The sequence below is a fragment of the Sinocyclocheilus rhinocerous genome, unplaced genomic scaffold, assembly GCF_001515625.1.
Source record: "Sinocyclocheilus rhinocerous isolate Xijiao unplaced genomic scaffold, SAMN03320098_v1.1 scaffold2098, whole genome shotgun sequence".
NCBI lineage: Eukaryota > Metazoa > Chordata > Actinopteri > Cypriniformes > Cyprinidae > Sinocyclocheilus > Sinocyclocheilus rhinocerous.
In genome coordinates this window covers 12753-30641 of record NW_015645072.1, presented here as the reverse complement: position 1 = coordinate 30641, position 17889 = coordinate 12753, and the positions used below count along the sequence as shown (strand labels likewise).

The 17889-nt window shown below is 33.4% G+C and overlaps 1 protein-coding gene across 1 annotated transcript in view; it reads right to left on the bottom strand.

Moving 5' to 3' along the window:
• LOC107705456 (receptor tyrosine-protein kinase erbB-4-like) overlaps positions 1 to 17889 on the bottom strand; it is a 69649-nt gene that overhangs the window by 49333 nt on the left and 2427 nt on the right. The window contains exons 3-7 of the mRNA XM_016508760.1: positions 5045 to 5179; positions 3900 to 3965; positions 756 to 874; positions 412 to 553; positions 60 to 173 (exon numbers count right to left, since the gene is read on the bottom strand). Of these exons, the coding sequence (XP_016364246.1) occupies positions 60 to 173; positions 412 to 553; positions 756 to 874; positions 3900 to 3965; positions 5045 to 5179 (576 nt within the window). The remainder of the gene's footprint in view (positions 1 to 59; positions 174 to 411; positions 554 to 755; positions 875 to 3899; positions 3966 to 5044; positions 5180 to 17889) is intronic.

The following is a 17889-nucleotide window of genomic DNA, read 5'->3' as shown; positions in this document are numbered from 1 at the left end:
AGGTTATTTGCTGTTTTGAAAAGAAACATGGTAAGTATGGTAAATTTGTTATTCTTTACTTTTCGGACAGATGTCAGTGCACGGGATGCACATCTTGATGTGATTTTCCTCCACTTCCATCTTGTTGCTTGGACAGGCTCTGACACAAGAGCTGTGATCCACCACAAAGTTATCTATGTCAAAGAATGACAGAGCGTACTTGTGAAAGATGCTTTTTTAAATGATAAAGGGACAATTAACCCCAAAAATTCTGTCAACATTTAGTCACCCTCAAAATGGATAAATGTTTAAAAATATAAAAATATTATACCTTTAAATGACAAAGCATTATGAGGATTTTCTTTGCTTCTTTATTTATTTATTTTGTAGATTTATTATTTAATCAAATCAAAACTAACCAGTGTAACTTACGTGGGCATTTCTTGACACAGAAAGCTCCATAGGTGTATTTGGCGTTGGGATTGTGTTCGAGCTGGAAGGTTGTTGGATTGTAGACGAATGGCTGAGGACATTGAGTCACACAGGCCCCGCTGTCATTAAAGTTGGTACAAGCCTGAGAATAAAAAAACAGTCATGTAAGTATGTGGTTGATCGATAATACATGCCTATAATGAAGAGACACCTCTGCAGAGCTTTCGGTGTGTAACATATATTACAGTACAACATCACCATGAAATTACTGTCAAAACAAAGTGAGCAGGCATTTGTCATTACATTTATTACACTTTAAAACCATACAGGAAGAGTTGACATACGAAGCAGTCCGTGTCTTTGGGTCCGGTACAGCCTCCTGCACATTCACGGTGGCAGCAGTTACTGACGTACGGACCAAAACAGCGTCCATCACACTGCTCTGCACACACCGTCTTTGTCACTGTAACCGCAAAGACAAAAGTGAAGCTCTCTCCACATTTGTGGACTTTTGTATGACTGTACTTTTCTGTAAATATGTCAAAAGTCACCAGGACAAAGCAAAAACCCTAAGTCTATTATTTCTATCAGACTGTGCAACCCCCCCCCCCTTCCCATCCCCATTAGTGGTAACACTCTATGGAACTTATCTTTAATTCTCTTTAATTATGCCTAATTATACAGTGAAAACTGAACCTGCCATCCCCTGCCGGCCTTCCCTTTGTCTCTGCCACACACTCACGAGCGTATCACCATAGGTTGTAACACAAGCGCCAGAGATCACCGAGTTCCCAAGAGCTTTCACTCTAGGTGCTTCAGAATGTTTATACATTACAGACAGAACATGTTTAGTTTCTACACCTGAAACTCTTGTTTCTTTTTTTTTTTTCATGCCTTAAACTTTGATATACAGTAATATTTCTTGTTTTTTTTCTACAACAAATTTGTGACCCTGGACCACAAAACCAGTCTTAAGTGTCAATTTTTTGAATATTGAGAATTATACATAATCTGAAAGGTGAACAAATAAGATTTCCATTGATGTATGGTTTGTTATGATAGGACAATATTTGGCCGAGATACAACTATTTGAAAATCTGGAATCTGAGGGTGCAAAAAAATCTAAATATTGAGAAAATCGCCTTTAAAGTTATCCAAATAAAGTCCTTAGCAATTCATATTACTAATCAAAAAGGAAGTTTTGATATATTTACGGTAGGAAATTTACAAAATATCTTCATGGAACATGAGCGTTATTTAATATCCTAATGATTTTTGGCATAAAATAAATATCGATAATTTTGACCTATACAATGTACTTTTGGAGTGTGGTGTCATGATTGTGTGCTTGCAATTGGGTCTGCTGGAGTTTGGGCGGGACTTTGATATTGCGGCTCCAGATCATGATCAAAACTACACAGACTCAATCTTCAAATGACGTCACTGGTGCTATTGCTACAAATATACCCGTGCAACTTAAGACTGGTTTTGTGGTCCAGGGTCACATTTAAGTTATTTTTGAAGTTTAATTATGAAGTTACACGAAGAACATTTAAAAAAATTTTTTTTCCAACTTTTAGCCTTTTTTTATCTTTCTTTCTTTCTTTCTTTCTTTCTTTCAGTGTAATATGTTGTGTATTAAAAGTTGGGTAGGCAATTTTTTTCTTCTCGACAGGAAAGCTAAACTTTAAGTTAAGAGTTTTACTAATATGTTTGACCTTTTATTGAAAATACCTTACTTTTACCCATTCAGACACAGACCTGTAAGAGCTCTGCTTGTAACGTTTGTGTCGGGGAAGGCGTGATGCGCGTTGTTTGAAAACATGCTTTATTTTTGTAGTTCCGCTAGATGACATTAGTAGAGCAGAAATTGTATACCCTACCTTTCATGGTACCTATCAAGTGTGCCTCACATGTTCTGAAAAGCGAAGCCAAAACATTTTGATAACCATCTGGTGGCTGCTACAGTATATGTCATAAACCCCGCCCTCTCCATGTAAACAAATGGGGTGAGCCAAAATAAATAATCAAATTACACTTCAAATAAATTTTGGTGATGGTTTCCATCATTTCAGGTAGTTCCTATAACGCTGATGTAAGTTCAAGTGTTAGTTTTTCTAACAATTTTGCTTTAAGTTAGTTATTTAATTCTATTTAAACAAGTGTGGTGTCATGATTGTGTGCTTGCAATTGGGTCTGCTGGAGTTTGGGCGGGACTTTGATATTGCGGCTCCAGATCATGATCAAAACTACACAGACTCAATCTTCAAATGACGTCACTGGTGCAAGATGACAGCGGCCATACTGGGATGTTTTGGCTTCACTTTTCTGTAGTGAAAGGAAGTGGAGATGCATCGTCCATCTTTTTTGCAGTCTTTGGTACCTATAGACCTTAGTTAGGGTAGCATCATATTTAATTTTTGACAGGAATGAAAATGAGGCTGTGAGATATAGAAGTACAGAGAGTTCAATAGATTGTACTGTTGTTTAAAAACATACCGATTGTTCAGCTGAAGAAAAGTTTTTTTTCCTGATAAAACATTTAGTAGACAAAAACTCCATTAAACAGTTTTACAAATTGTGAGTTGGTGAAAATTACGCCACGTAGGACTATCACTCACAGTCTCGTTTTCATCAGTGTTAAAATTCATATGGCATCTAACCTGACTAATGTCTATCAGACCACCCTGCATCATATTTGCTTAATGAAATCCAATAATTGTTTCTTACTAATTTTGGGGTGATTCCAAAAATAGTGCCTGTTTTGTTCTAGCATGTCACACTTTTTCACAAAATATGTGCATTTCAAAGCATTTTTTGCTTTTGACAACTATTTGTAAGGTGAAGAAGTCTTGTATTATCCCTTAATCACCAGAAGAATACTGCCACAGAGACATGATTCCCATCTTCCTCTGAGTCAGCTATTGTTACAAGAATGCTGAAGCAATGTACAGTATGAGAAAAATAGTGTGTTTTTTTTTTACTTTAAATTATGTAAATGTATTCTAGCAGACTCTACAAATTATGAACTTGAGTAAATGAGTAAATGAGTACAATATGGGCATTTTAATATGACTTCACTATAAACTTTCTTTTAGGCAAACAGCTTTAAGCTTAATAAGAAAGAACTTCTGGCATTAGTAACATGTCAACTTATGCTATCATAAATTACTGACATCATAATGCATTCAAATTGAACAAAATCTATACTCTTGCTAAATATATAATTCAGTTTTATATATATATATATATATATAAAACTGAATTATATATTTAGCAAGAGTATAGATTTTGTTCAATTTGAATGCATTATGATGTCAGTAATTTATGATAGCATAAGTTGACATGTTACTATGAAATCAGTAATATTATAATACTGAAAAAGGGACAAAGGTCACATCATACTGAAAGCCTTAATATAATGCAATTTGTCTGTATGTATGTGTTGTTGTGCAAGTTAAATGATAAAGCATGTGTTAAATACTCACAGCTTTGGCACTGATCCTCCTGGGGGCCCCAACAGCGGCCGTTACAGGAGCGATGACACCTTCTGCCTGTGGAATAACATCTTAACATCTTAACTTTAATTCTAAACAACAACATACTTCAATGCACCATGTGATTTGTCTCATACAATGTTCCCACTTAGTTTTCCCACTCAGTTTCTCCATTCAAAAGTTTGGGGTCAGTAAGATTTTTATTTTTAAAGAAATGAATATTAAATTAAATTATCAATTAAATATTTTTTATTACATTAATACTAATATTAAATTGATTAAAGGTGTCAATAAATACATTTAAACTGTTAGAAAAAGACATTTTTTATTCATCAAAAAATTCCTAAAAAAGTATCATGGCAGCACAAGTGTTTTCAAAATTGATAATATTAAGAAATATTTCTTGAGCAGCTAATCAGCATATACAAATGATTTCTGAAGGATCATGTGACACAGAAGACTGGAGTAATGTTGCCGAAAATTCAGTTTTTCTATCACTGGAATAAATTACATTTTAAAAATATTAAAACATTTTACATCGTAATACTTACAATATTACTGCTTTTACTGTATTTTTGATCGTAAGAGACTTCTTTCAAAAACACCTAACCAACCCAAGCTTATGAACGGAATAAAATATATTTACTTATGATTTAATGTTGCATGACATTTCTAACAATTTATTAACTAATAACCTGTTAAAATTTATATAATGTAATAAAGTCTGTGAATGTTATTAATGAAGAGTATGATAATGTGTCACCAGTTTCACCAATATTTCAGTATTGCATTAAATATTTTAAAGCACCTTACCTAACTTGTTTTTTTATTCAATTTATATATTGTTATTCCTTATTTACTTGTTCTATTTTTTTTTATTCTTTTATCTGTGTTTTTGTTCTGTCGCTGTCATTCTGTTGCACTGCGGAAGCTTCTGTCATGAAAACAAATTCCTCGTATGTGAAAACATACCTGGCAATAAAGCTAATTCTGATTCTGATTCTGATTCTGATTAAAGCTTGAAATATACATCCAAATACAATGTTTGAAAGGACACAAAACAGTTTCAGTTTATCTATGAAAAACATAAATCATTATAGCCCAGTTTTAATCATTAAACTCATCTAAACACTCACATGTGTTGCCACTATTGTTTGAGGGCACAACCAGAAGTTCAGAACGTGGGTTCTTGATGATGTCCTGCCAGTGGATGGTGTCAGCGTGACACAGGAACTTATTCTGATCCACATACACACCTCCATTCAGGATTTCTACAACAGAGAAGAGGGAGAATTAGAAATCAAGAGCATTTCTGAATAAGTGACGACATTTGAGCAATTTAGCATACTTAACAGCATAAATAATGTTTAATAAACATTATGCGCATATACAAGACATACAGTCCATTCGGAGGTCACCTTAAGGATATAACCCTGACTGCTCTATGAAACCAGTTTAAATGATTTATAGAAGAAGTGCAATGAAAATAATCTCTCTTTTTAGAACATGATTTAAGATTGAAATCACCCCAATTCCCAAGTTAAGGAGCTTATAAAAGATCGAGCACGATTGTGAGTATATCACTGTGTCTGTAGAGATTGGGAACATATGCTTTATGTGGAGGTAGCATATTTGAGCCAATAGACTCCACATCTCTTTCAAATCCCTCCCTTTTGTTACCCTCTAACAAATATTACTAGGTTTATTGCCGACCCAGAAACCTAGTGCTCCAATGAACACTGCGTTCTCTAAGCCTGGTTTAAAAATGTCTATTTATACTGTAAGACATCATCAACGGCAGGTTCATAGCCTCAAACAACCATCTGATGAATGAGGCCATGGCTGGTTGTTTCAAATGTGTTAGTATAGGTTCATTCACTCTTGAAGGGAAACAAATATGAAGTTAATGAAGCAATTTCATTATTCAGACACTGGTTGCTGCTTCATAATCAACTAATGTAACTTTATAAGTTACGTGGCTGGACAGTTCTGCTAGAACATCTCATATCTGCACAGCTGAACCTACACAACTGATTATATCAAACTATTAAACATTTCGTCTTCAGTAAACTTCACCCAGTGCCCAATTTTTCATGTTTTCAATAGCTAAACCCACATAGAATGGATGATAAAATTTATTAAAATGGACCTGAGCACTACAATCCTATTGCTAATATCAATAAATAATAATAATAATTTGTAAATATTTCTGAATGTATACACAATATATACAGCTTGATTGTTTTAAGAAATCAATGCATTTATTCAGCAAGGAAGCATTAAAATAATTAAAAGTTACAGTAAAGACTTAATGTTACAAAAAAAAAAAAATCAAATAAATACTGTTCTTTTTGCACTTTCTATTCATCAAAAAATCCTGAGAAAAGTATCATGGTTTCCACAAAAATATTAAGCAGCACAACTGTTTTCAACATTAATTAATAATAATTAACATTAATTAATAAAAGGAAATTATACTTGAGCAGAAAATCAGTAGATCTGAATGATTTCTAAAGGATCAAGGTACACTGAAGACTGGAGTAATGGTTCTGAAAATTCAGCTTTGCATCACAGGAATAAATTACATTTTAAAATATATTCAAAAAGAAAAGAGTAATTTTAAATACAGTAGTAATAATATTTCACAACATTACTGTGTTTTACCATACATTTGATAATCTAAATGCAGCCAGGGAGAGATTAAATTAAAGTTGTATTATGCATGTTGTAGGGGTATAAGGTACTAATGTTTAGGGTACTGACCCAGCGACAAGCTAAAGGTCAATTTTTTTTGCAATTTTTTTTTTTACAACGTATTGTTTAATATCTCAAAAAACCTCATTGACCAACATTGTGAGATTAGCAGGTCTCAGAGCACTCATCCCTGCATTCAAAATGAACCCAGCCATGATCAAGGGTATTTAAACATGACAATTTCACTTCCTTTGAGTGAAAGTGAAATATTTAAATTTTCTTTCAGCACTTCCATGATGATGGAAGTGGAGTGTGCAGGGGGAAAGGTTGAGCCTGTGAATGGAACAACAGACCATATTAATACATTTTTAAAGAGTCACTTTTGACATTCACAGCTGGAAACCCAGCCTGCATGAGAAACACTTCAAGTCATTAACATCTCTTTGATGAATTCATCTGAACACAATTCCTTTGCTGAGAAGGCGGAGAAAAAGCAGGAATCTCTTTAACAACAAATGTAATAAATCTATATTGAAATGAGAATGCTATAAATTTGAGAGAATAGGAATGATAAAGTAGCTTTGAAGGGAAATTAAACGGGGAAAAAAGTTGAGCTAATCAAAATGTCTAAAAATATATTATTATGAAGTCATTTGAAGGGCACACATCACACATACTGCAGTCCTTAACAACCAGAGAAATTGAGCGACATTATGGCACCCCTCTTAAAGGGTTAGTTCACCCAAAAATGAATTTAATGCCACTCAGCGGGTGTTGCATTGCTTCAGTCCAAAAGAACTAAAATAAAAATCGCCCATCCATAAAAAAAGTGCTCACACGGCTCCGTGGGGTGAACAAAGGCCTTTCTGAAGCGATCGCTGCGTTTTTGTTAAGAAAAATATCCATATTCAAAACGTAATAATTTGACGTCTTTTGGACTGTTGAACAACCCCACCTCCCACTGCAATGATAATGCTTTGGAATAGCCAGGACAATTTTTTATATAACTCCGACTGGATTCGTCCGAAAGAAGAAAGTCATAAACACCTAGGATGCCTCGAGGGTGAGTAAATCACAGGCTACTTTTCATTTTTGGGTGAACTAACCCTTTAATAATCTACTCTCCTGTCTGGTTTGTTTGTCAGACAAAATGGCAGATTTGGTGTTATAATTGGTCAGATCGCCTGTCAATCAAACTCCCAGCAAAGTGTCAATTACTATTCAAAACTAGCCAAAACACATTTTTTATGTGTTTTTTCACTCCGTTGGCAGTCTCCTCTCTCAAAATAGCTTTTGTGTTAACCCGCAGAATAAAAACAACAATGGTAACAGTGTAAAAGTAGCCCAATTCCATGAGAATAGTGACAAGAACTCAAGTATGGACATGTTTCCCCCCAAAAAACTAAGTTTTCTAGTTACTTCTGCTTAGCTGAGGATGGATACAGTAGTTAGTACGAATTTTAGAAAACATATCGTGCTTCCCAGGAAACAGATTTGACATGCAATAGATGCTGACTCTGAAACTCCGTAAAACCACAAGTCAAGGCTGACGGACAACATGTCACCAATATTATGTGCCGAGATCTGTTGCAAAATCCATTACGACTCCATTAATTTCCATTCTGCTTGGGCATGTTACCCCAGAGGTGAAAATAATCTCCCGTGCCGCCCCTGCGCATGTGCCGGTGAGTCTCGTGAAAACCAACGTTTGTTTACAGGAGCAAAGGAAGCAAAGCCTCCTTACTTTAGCAAAGGAAAACCAGTCTCCTCTTGGCTTATATCGAAATCCTCTGACATTCTTCTTTACAAATCCTCGTTTTGTACTGATCTCTCCCCTGCATTTCCGCGTGCGTCACTTCTGAGCGGCGCATGCGCAAAGCCGACTTCATACGTCATTCCCCCGGAACTGCCTCTGTTTACAACAGTGAGCGCAAGCTAGATTCAAGTGATTATTATACTTTTTTTTATGGATGGGCAATTTTTATTTAAGTTATTTTGGACTGAAGTAATGCAACACCCGCTGAGTGGCATTAAACAGCTTGAAAGATCAAAGACAATTTTTAATATAACTCCGACTGGATTCGTCTGAAAGAAGAAAGTCATATACCTAGGATGCCTCGGGGGTGAGTAAAACGCAGCCTAATTTTCATTTTTGGGTGAACTAACCCTTTAACATTAACTGTCTGCCTCCATCTGTAAACATAACTCAATCAATTTAATTGCACAAATACACTGTGAGTCAAAGCTGAGCACAGTGCACGATTTCTATATCAACTGAAAATCACAGAAAAATATATAAAAATAAATATATAAGCCAGTACAAACAACAAGCTGTTAACTTTAAAATACTGTAATCATTGACAAGCATTATATTGCAGAGAATGATTGAAGCAAATGTTTATTTATCATATTCTATTATTTTTTAACAGCAATACTGAAATATTGTTAAAGCTGGTAACACATTATCATAATGTTCACAAACAAACTTTATTACACTATAAAAGTCTTAAGTTATCAGTTAATGTACATTTAAATGTCTAGAAATGTCATGCAACTTTCGAGGTTGGTAAGATATTTTTGACAGATGTATGATCAAAAATACAGTAAAAACATATTTTATTTTATTAAATTTAAAATATTTTACCATTGCTTCAATAGAATATAACAGAATAGAATAGAATAGAAATTATCATTAATTTTGACTGTTACATATCATTTACCGGGTATTTTAAGGCAAAAAAAAAACAAAATTAGAAATTAAAGAACAAGCATAAATTGTATCCCCGTTTAAATGAAAGTGCAGCTATGCCATAACAAATTAATGTCTATAAGACAGAAGACAAGCAAAAAAATATCGTTCATTAACTCATTGTTCATTAACTCACTTCATTGTCAGACTATTAAGATAAAATATGCACCTCATATTGATATTATTATTTATTTGTTTAGATTTGACACAAAACACAATCATTTTGTATATAAGAAGGGGAATTTAATATTAAAGCCAAATTAAAACTGTGTCAAAACCAGAAACATTTGAGAAATAATACTCATTTCATTCTGTCTCTGTCCATTTTTACATGGACAAATCGTCTCCAAATGGCAGATTACAATCAGTAGTATGCAAATGAGGCTGGAAAATCCAGATAGGCCAGCAGTGCAGATATGAAGAAAATAAACCAGGTAATTAACAGGAACAGGCATTCATTTAAAACCTTAAAAACACTTTAGATCTCCTTTTTTGATAATCGTTACATCATCTAAAAAAAACCCATGCGTTTTAATGTCTGTTTTCTCTAGAACCTGCATTAATCATTAATATATTAAAACAAATATAATCATTCATATGTAAAAACAAATTATAAAAAATATAAATAATAATAATTTTTATATTAAACAAAATACTTGGAAAAAAAAAATCACATGAAGCAAAACAAATCTATGATCAGTATTGTCTAAATTAGATATGAAATATAATGTTTCAAAGAAATTTGAACATTTCAGTCAGTGCATGATCAATTAAAAATATTATTTATACACCGTTCATGGAAGTTTTTCATTAAAAATTTTTTTACGGTGGCCGAGAGAACTTAACGCACTGCAAATGAAAAAAAAAAACACATGCAAATAGAAAAAACACCTGCAAATTAAGAAAACATCTTCATCAATTTGACAACACACGCGCTGCAAATTCTCACAACACAACCAACTACAGAAACGCACTGCAAATTCTCACAACACAAACAAAGAAACGCGCTTCCCTTAAACATTTCCGATGGGGTCTGTGCATATTTGCAGCGCGTTTCTGTTTTTGTTCGTTTGTTTTGTATTTGCAGCGCGTTTCTTTGTTTGTGTTGTGAGAATTTGCAGCGAGTGTGTTGTTAAATTGATGAAGATGTTTTCTTAATTTGCTGGTGTTTTTTCTATTTGCATGTGTTTTTTCATTTGCAGCGCGTTGAGCTCTCTCGGCCACCGTAAATTTTAGTTGGATATTCATCTGACATTTTTAAATGTTATTACTTACTGTTCATTTCAGAGAACATTCAAAAGTAATGTTCCCATAATGTCTGCAAAATGATACAGTGATTCAATATAATTTTCCCTTAGCATTCACACAACCAGAAAGACATTTTTAAAATGTAAAAAAGAAAAGGAAAGAAAAAAAAAAACATTTTTGAATGTTCAGACAACATTCGGACATAATATTTTCAGCAAAACATTGTAAGAACATACTTTTGTCAGCTGGGTATAGGCATGAAGCTTCACACCAACAGCAGTTTTATTACTGAATATAAAAATAAGATTCTTTCATTCTACTTTGACAAGTAATCAGTTTCCATGCTGTTAAAAATTAACATGCAGGGAAAGCGTCTGAATATGAACTACATGATTTCATGAACAGGAACGATTATCAATGAGTAAATCAAACTCCGTTAGAATGACGACAATTTCTGACACCGTCTTCCATGCTCCATTTTTAATGTGGACAAAGACAAATCATACAAAGCACTGGAATCACTCACAGAACCATTAACTTCTCCTGCCCAAACTTGACTAGGAGACAAATGATGCTTCAATAATAAACAATAAACTTTCTCATCTTTGCACAGTACGTGCCCAGGTCATGATGACAACTCTTATTGAAAATGACGGACTTCTGTTCACTTTGTCGCTGTCAGTGAATGGCCCTTAATATCCTCTACTGTGGCTTCAGATCATGATCCACGGCCCTCCGTCACTCTCTCCCTCTGCCATTCAGTCGCCTGTCCACATTCACGATGCGTCTCATTATTCAGCCACACAGGGAGGGGGGTTTGGCTGGTAGAGATAGCAGAGCATCCCAGAAATCACAGCCAGCCGCAGGGTCTCAGGAGGGCAGGCTGGGAGGGTTGGTGGATACGGCTGAAACCTCACAGAGGGTAAGAACACAAGTTCAAATGTGAACTTGACAACGCAACTTATTTTGTTGCCTTGTCTTCATTTTCTAACAAAAAAAAATCACTGGTGTAGCAAGACATCATGGAACCTGAAGAAACACTAAAAACCTGCTGCCTCAAACGCCCCATTAGGAAATAGAAAAATGTAGAAATTCAGGTGAGAAATGAAATTGAAAAGTATAGTTTCATTCCATTTGCAGATTACCTGTTTTAAACATAAACCTCATTAAATGTGTTATTTTTATTTTCTAGCAGTCAGTGTTGCAGTGAAGGCAATACAAAATCACTATATTCCATTTGCAGATTATTTTACCTGTTTTAAACCTAAACCTCATTAAATTTGTTATTTTTATTTTCTAGCAGCCAGTGTTGCAGTGTAGGCAATAAAAAATCATTATATAGGGTCCATCCTTTCAAATAGCTGATTTTGCTTTTTTTTTTTTTTGTACCATGCATAATAGGCTGATACATTAGAAACATCCATTATACACAATTGTCACATTATGGCACACTATGTTTTTTTTACTACTCTTTTCCAATGTAGTTGCTATGTGCTAAAAAGACACTGACAATATGATTTTTACATTTATTTTATTATTATTTTGTAAACATTTACTTTAGCATTTTAGAAGTAAATAGACGATTCCCTCCCTCAAACATTTGCTGATTACATGCTTCAAGATTTGCTGACATTAGCTGAGTTTCATGGGGGAATGTTTTTAAAAAGAAAAGCTGTGTTTGAAGCTGTGAGACTCTGTGTAGTTTAAACATTTTGCTGCATAATGATGATACTAGATTCATTATTAATGGAGCTGTTCCTCTCTCAGCCTTCTGAGCAACAGACCGGTGAGACGGCATTAGCTCTGCTCTGTTCATTTAATTTTAGCCTTTTCACACAAAGTTCTAAATTCCCAGAATAAATTGGTCAGCATAAGTTTCATTGTATATATTTCATTGTATATTCTGTGTATATACTGTATATAAATCACATAATTAGGCTGTTAAATAAGGATGTCAAATAAATGTATGTAGTTTTAGTAATTTTGTTTTATTTATTTATTTATTTTACAAACTATGTCTATATAGTTTGTATTCTTTTTTTACTTATTCGTTTTCCTTTTTTCAGTTTTAGCTGTTTTAGTAATCACTAAAAAGAGAAATGGTGCATTGGCCACTAGCTGGAATAAAATAAGTTGTTTTTATGAGTTTATTTTATTTTAGGTACTGTTAAACATACACATCAAGCTAAATGTGTGTTAACTAAATATAGGTTTGTTTGCATTACAATGCACTAAATATGTCACATACCAAATGTAAAAGTATCTGTTTTGTGGTCAATTGAGCCATTGTCATTAATCTCATCCAGCTTACAATACCTCTATCCGTCCAAAGATGTGTAGTGAAATATTCCCTAGTGCCAAATAACTGTCAATGTCCAAATTTCTAGCAACATGTCACGTTCTTATTGATTCAGGAGCTGCCAGGAACTTCATAGACCGAGAGTATATTAAAATATTGAATATTTACTACCAACCCCTGCCAACCTCCTGTACATTTCAAGATGTTAGATGACAAAGCGCCAAGATGTTACTTGGCTAGCATTGGCTGACTTGCAAATTTTAAAATTCAGATCAGATTTTTAAAATTCATGTCCACCTATTCTGGGTGCCCGAATGCAGTCTGAAGGGCCTTGAAAGCAAGATGTTTCTAATACTTTATACATGTATGTATATAAGCCTTTAGGAATAGTCAAGCTGCCAGTATGCTGTCTATAGAATTTGGGCTTGTGCCAACGTTCTGCTATCAGTAATGACACCACTAAAACAATATTAAAATCTGTTCTCTGTGACGACAGACACAGATATCTGTGCACTGTGTCAGCTTGCCTTGAGTAATAGTGACTCCATTGCCATAGGTATGTAAAAGTAAAACAATTGTTGGTTTTAACTGACTTACAATGTAAGTGGATATAGAAAGCTAAATAAAGTCTATTTCATTTTGGAATTAATTTGTTGTCTTTCTTTAAATTATTGAATTTATATTCCTTCAAAGATGTAAGACTAGAGATTTAAAACAGTATTTCTTTTTCTTTTCTTTTTTTAACTTTAAAACAGACTTCCCTATTTAAAAGAACCATGCAATAAGACAAAAAAAGCTTAATTAAATAAACATAATGAATCTAAATAACATAAAACACAACTGCAGACAAAATAAAAATAAAAAATAAATTGTATTTTTATTTTCTTAATTTTGTGCAATTAACATGTTTTTCTTTTTTTTTTTACTTAACTGTTAATTCAGATGCATGCTAAAAAGTGCATCAAAAGTGATCATGCATTATATTTTTAACATGAATGGTAAAATTCATTGTACAAAATAAGTTTAATTAAATGAAACTTAAATAGATTTAAATAACATATAAATACAATTTAAAACAATAATTAAAAAATCAAAATAAAATAAAATAATATAATGTATCTTTTCTTAATTTTGTGTAATTTTTTTTAACTGTTACTTCAGATGCATTAAATAATACATTAAAAAAACGCAAAATAAATAAATACAATCATGCAGTTGAACTAAAAAGGAGAGATATCTATCTCCTTTGTTCATTTGTGCAAATGTCATGTTTATGTAAAGAGTAATAGCTCACTGATGTTTAGAAGTGTTTGGGGGGATTTTACTGCTCATTTAATCAAAAGGGTAATGAACTGAGAAATCAAATTTCCCTTGATCTTTTGACATATAACAGGTCAATGTATTATAAAAAACATCCTGTAAGTTTCAAAACTCAAAACTTTCTCGTTTGTTTAAAAACAGCTTTTATTGAAGCCAGTCTGCCAAAATGACAGGTTGTGGAATGTGCCACTTTATGACATAATAGTTACTGTACTGTTAGCCAATCATAGCAGTGGGCATTTACTTAAGAGTCTTGAATGCGCCCTGCCTATAAAAACAGACCGTTCTGCAGAGAGGCTCAAAAACAGGTTAGAAAATAGCCTATTACTTCTAATTATTATTATTATTATTATTAATATTATTATTATTATTATTATCAGGGACGTGCACAGACATTTTGTGGGGCAGGGGCTCAAGTGGCAAAAAGGGCACTTCTCATATTTATAAAAAAAAAATTTCTAAACAAAACGTTAAATATATTAGGGCTGTGCGATATTGACAAAAAACATCTCAATATTTTCTGGGATTTTATCGATAACGATAATTAGACGATATTTTGCTGAGTGTGTTATTGTGCTGATATCTTAAGGACTACCTTGAACAGCTGACTCCTAAAGTTTTTGATATTCTGCATATTCTGTTTAGTGATCAGTTCACAGCAGTGATATAAATTAATCTTTTCCAATAAGTTTAAATTGATTTGTTACCTTTTATGGGCATTTTTACCTTTATAACGCCATTTTTTTTTTTTTCTGAAAGTGTGCATTATCTTTTAAGTCAAATTCTTAAATTGAATCAGTCAGTTAGAATAATAAGTCATTTGGGCAGTTACCAAGCAAATTAAATCAGTATTGACACAATTAATCTTTGCAATGCAGAGAAAACACAGAAGCTGCATTAAAAGGGGCATTTAGATGCATTTACACACGGTTTAATGCAGGACATGAATGTTTTAACCTGTAGTTACAAATGCATTAATACTGTTTTGATATTTTAAACATAAAACGTTGAATATTGATATTTGAAATTATTTTTTTAAAAATGAAAAGATACTTTAAATGTGAAATTAAAACCGCCAGTAGGTGGCAGCAAGTCACTGTTAATAGTGAGTCATTGTGACTGAACCGAGTCATTTAAACGATTGATTCATTCAGGAAAAAATCAGCGTCATGTTGCTCAGAGGCAAATTGGAATTATATTTGTGACGAAATAGAGCAAAAAACAGTCAATATTGTGTCTAAAACGTAAGCGTCTTAATATTAAATTCTTGTTTATTGAACTGCTGTATAAAATCAAAATCACATTTGTAATCATGCTTCTTTTTGGTGGAAAAAACGTCAGTCCTCGCGTGATACTGATTAACTATGAAATTATATAAATATATAGGAAAAAATCAGCGTCATGTTGCTCAGAGGCAAATTGGAATTATATTTGTGGCGAAATAGAGCAAAAAACAGTCAATATTGTGTCTAAAACGTAAGTGTCTTAATATTAAAATCTTGTTTATTGAACTGCTGTATAAAATCAAAATCACATTTGTAATCATGCTTCTTTTTGGTGATACTGATTAACTATGAAATTATATAAATATATACATTTCTGCCCCCATATCTTGCATTTTGTGATCATTCTAAATGCATTTTAATAAACTTAATCATGCAGTGAAAGAACGCGCACTGGTCTAACCTACTAGTTAGCTAAACTTTAGATAACGTACATTGTAGCTCTCATGAGTCATGGATGTTAGCAAGACAAATTAACTATATTTGACTTTTGGATAATTAGCTGTAAATTCGAGGCACCGGTAGCTTAGTCTTTTGTTCACCACCACTCACTTCCACAGCAAGACAAACACAACTGGAAAGGGAGGGAGGGCTTCACTTCTGCGGCTCCGTCAGTGATGTGCATGTGCCGATCAATATGTGCTGTGCTGCAGTGCAGCGCCTGCGCAGAGGGGAGAAAGACATCGGAACTCGGCAGTCTCAACATTTCCTGACCCGAACTGATATTTAGATTTTTTTTATTTGTTTGACAGGAAAAGCTGTGCGCAAACAGAAACATATGCACACATACACATATTAATTTATCAAAATAATAAAAAATAAAACTCCCCAGAAAAAAGGGCACTTTCTCTCAGGGAATTATTATTATTATTGTTGTTGTTGTTAATTAACTAATTAAATTTATTAAATAAAATAATAAATAAAATAAAGTAACCTCTCTTGAAATTTTGAAATTGAAATTTTCTATTTCAAAAACTACTGTTTCTGATTTTTTATTTTTTTAAACAAAAGTCTTAATTTAAAAAAAAGTGTCTTTAAGTGTCTTAATTTTAGCAACAATTCTGGCAGGAATATCTTACCTTATATGGGTGTATATAGTGTAAGTGTTAGACAATGAGGGTCTTCGAGTTGAAAAGGTTGAGAACAACTGCCCTAGCAACACACTAAAAACACTCAGAACACTACAGAAACTGCATAACAACACCCTGGCAACCAGCCATAACACCCTGGCATCATGGTGGCAACTTTTGCATGGGCAAGCACCATTTAGTTATTCCATATTTTATATGTAAATTGCTGCATTTGAGAATAAATGCAAGTGATGATTTAACGTGATGAGGATTGATCTAACTAATGCCGCTGCTGTTTACCAAGCATTTGGGTGAACACACAGGCAGCAGATGGAGAGAGAAATTACATGTTCTCTTTAGACTGCATTCAGCTGCTTCTCATGATTTCAAATAGACAACAACAAGATGAGGACAAAACTAAAGCCTGTGGATATGTGTATTTTCTAAATGCCAGTAAAAGGAAAAAAAGCCTTTTATTTGTATCCCTGCAAGATTTTAGCTTTGGTAAACATGCAAATTGTACTCTACACAATTCTCTCTTTGCCAGTGTTTCTATTTCTATCATTTCACGATGATCAGTTATGGATACTAACCTCAGACTACATCTTTTCTGAATCCAGCTTGTGATTTTCTTTAATTTACAGGAGAAAGGTAATTACTGTCTAAGTTCTGCTGTTTTGCTCAGATATGGGGATTTTATCACTGTTATTCAGGCTGAATCATTTGATCTGATATGGACTCTAATCTGTATGCATTAACAGTTCTGGCCTAATTGCTTTTCGTGGTACATACTGAGACCTACTGGCGTGAGAGTTGTGTGTGGTCAGAGCTCTCTATTCATCAGATAGTCTGCAAATACTGGCATGGAGGAATAAAATATGACCTCTTTATTATTGTTTTCTAGGGTAAATGTCATCAATTATTACACAGACCTCTGGAATTCTTAATACTTGACTTTATCCCACTGGCAAATATTTCTGAATAGAGACTGCTAACCTTGAAAACACTGTAAAGCTGACCACTCATCCGGAAACATCTGTTTCTCACAGATCTCTTTCTTCTGACATAATACAATAGGTTTGTACAACAATTTACAAAATAATACAACAATTTCAATTCAAAATAAATATTTCATGTCCATTTATTTATTTGGTAAACAACCATGTGTTAAAGGGACAGTGTACCTCAAAATAAAACTTATGTATGAAGATATTTTGAAGAACGTTGTGGTCAAAGCAACACTGGACCCATTGTTCATTATGTTCCAACAAAGAAAGGTTTGAAATGACATGAAATTTAAGTTAAATACATTGCAATG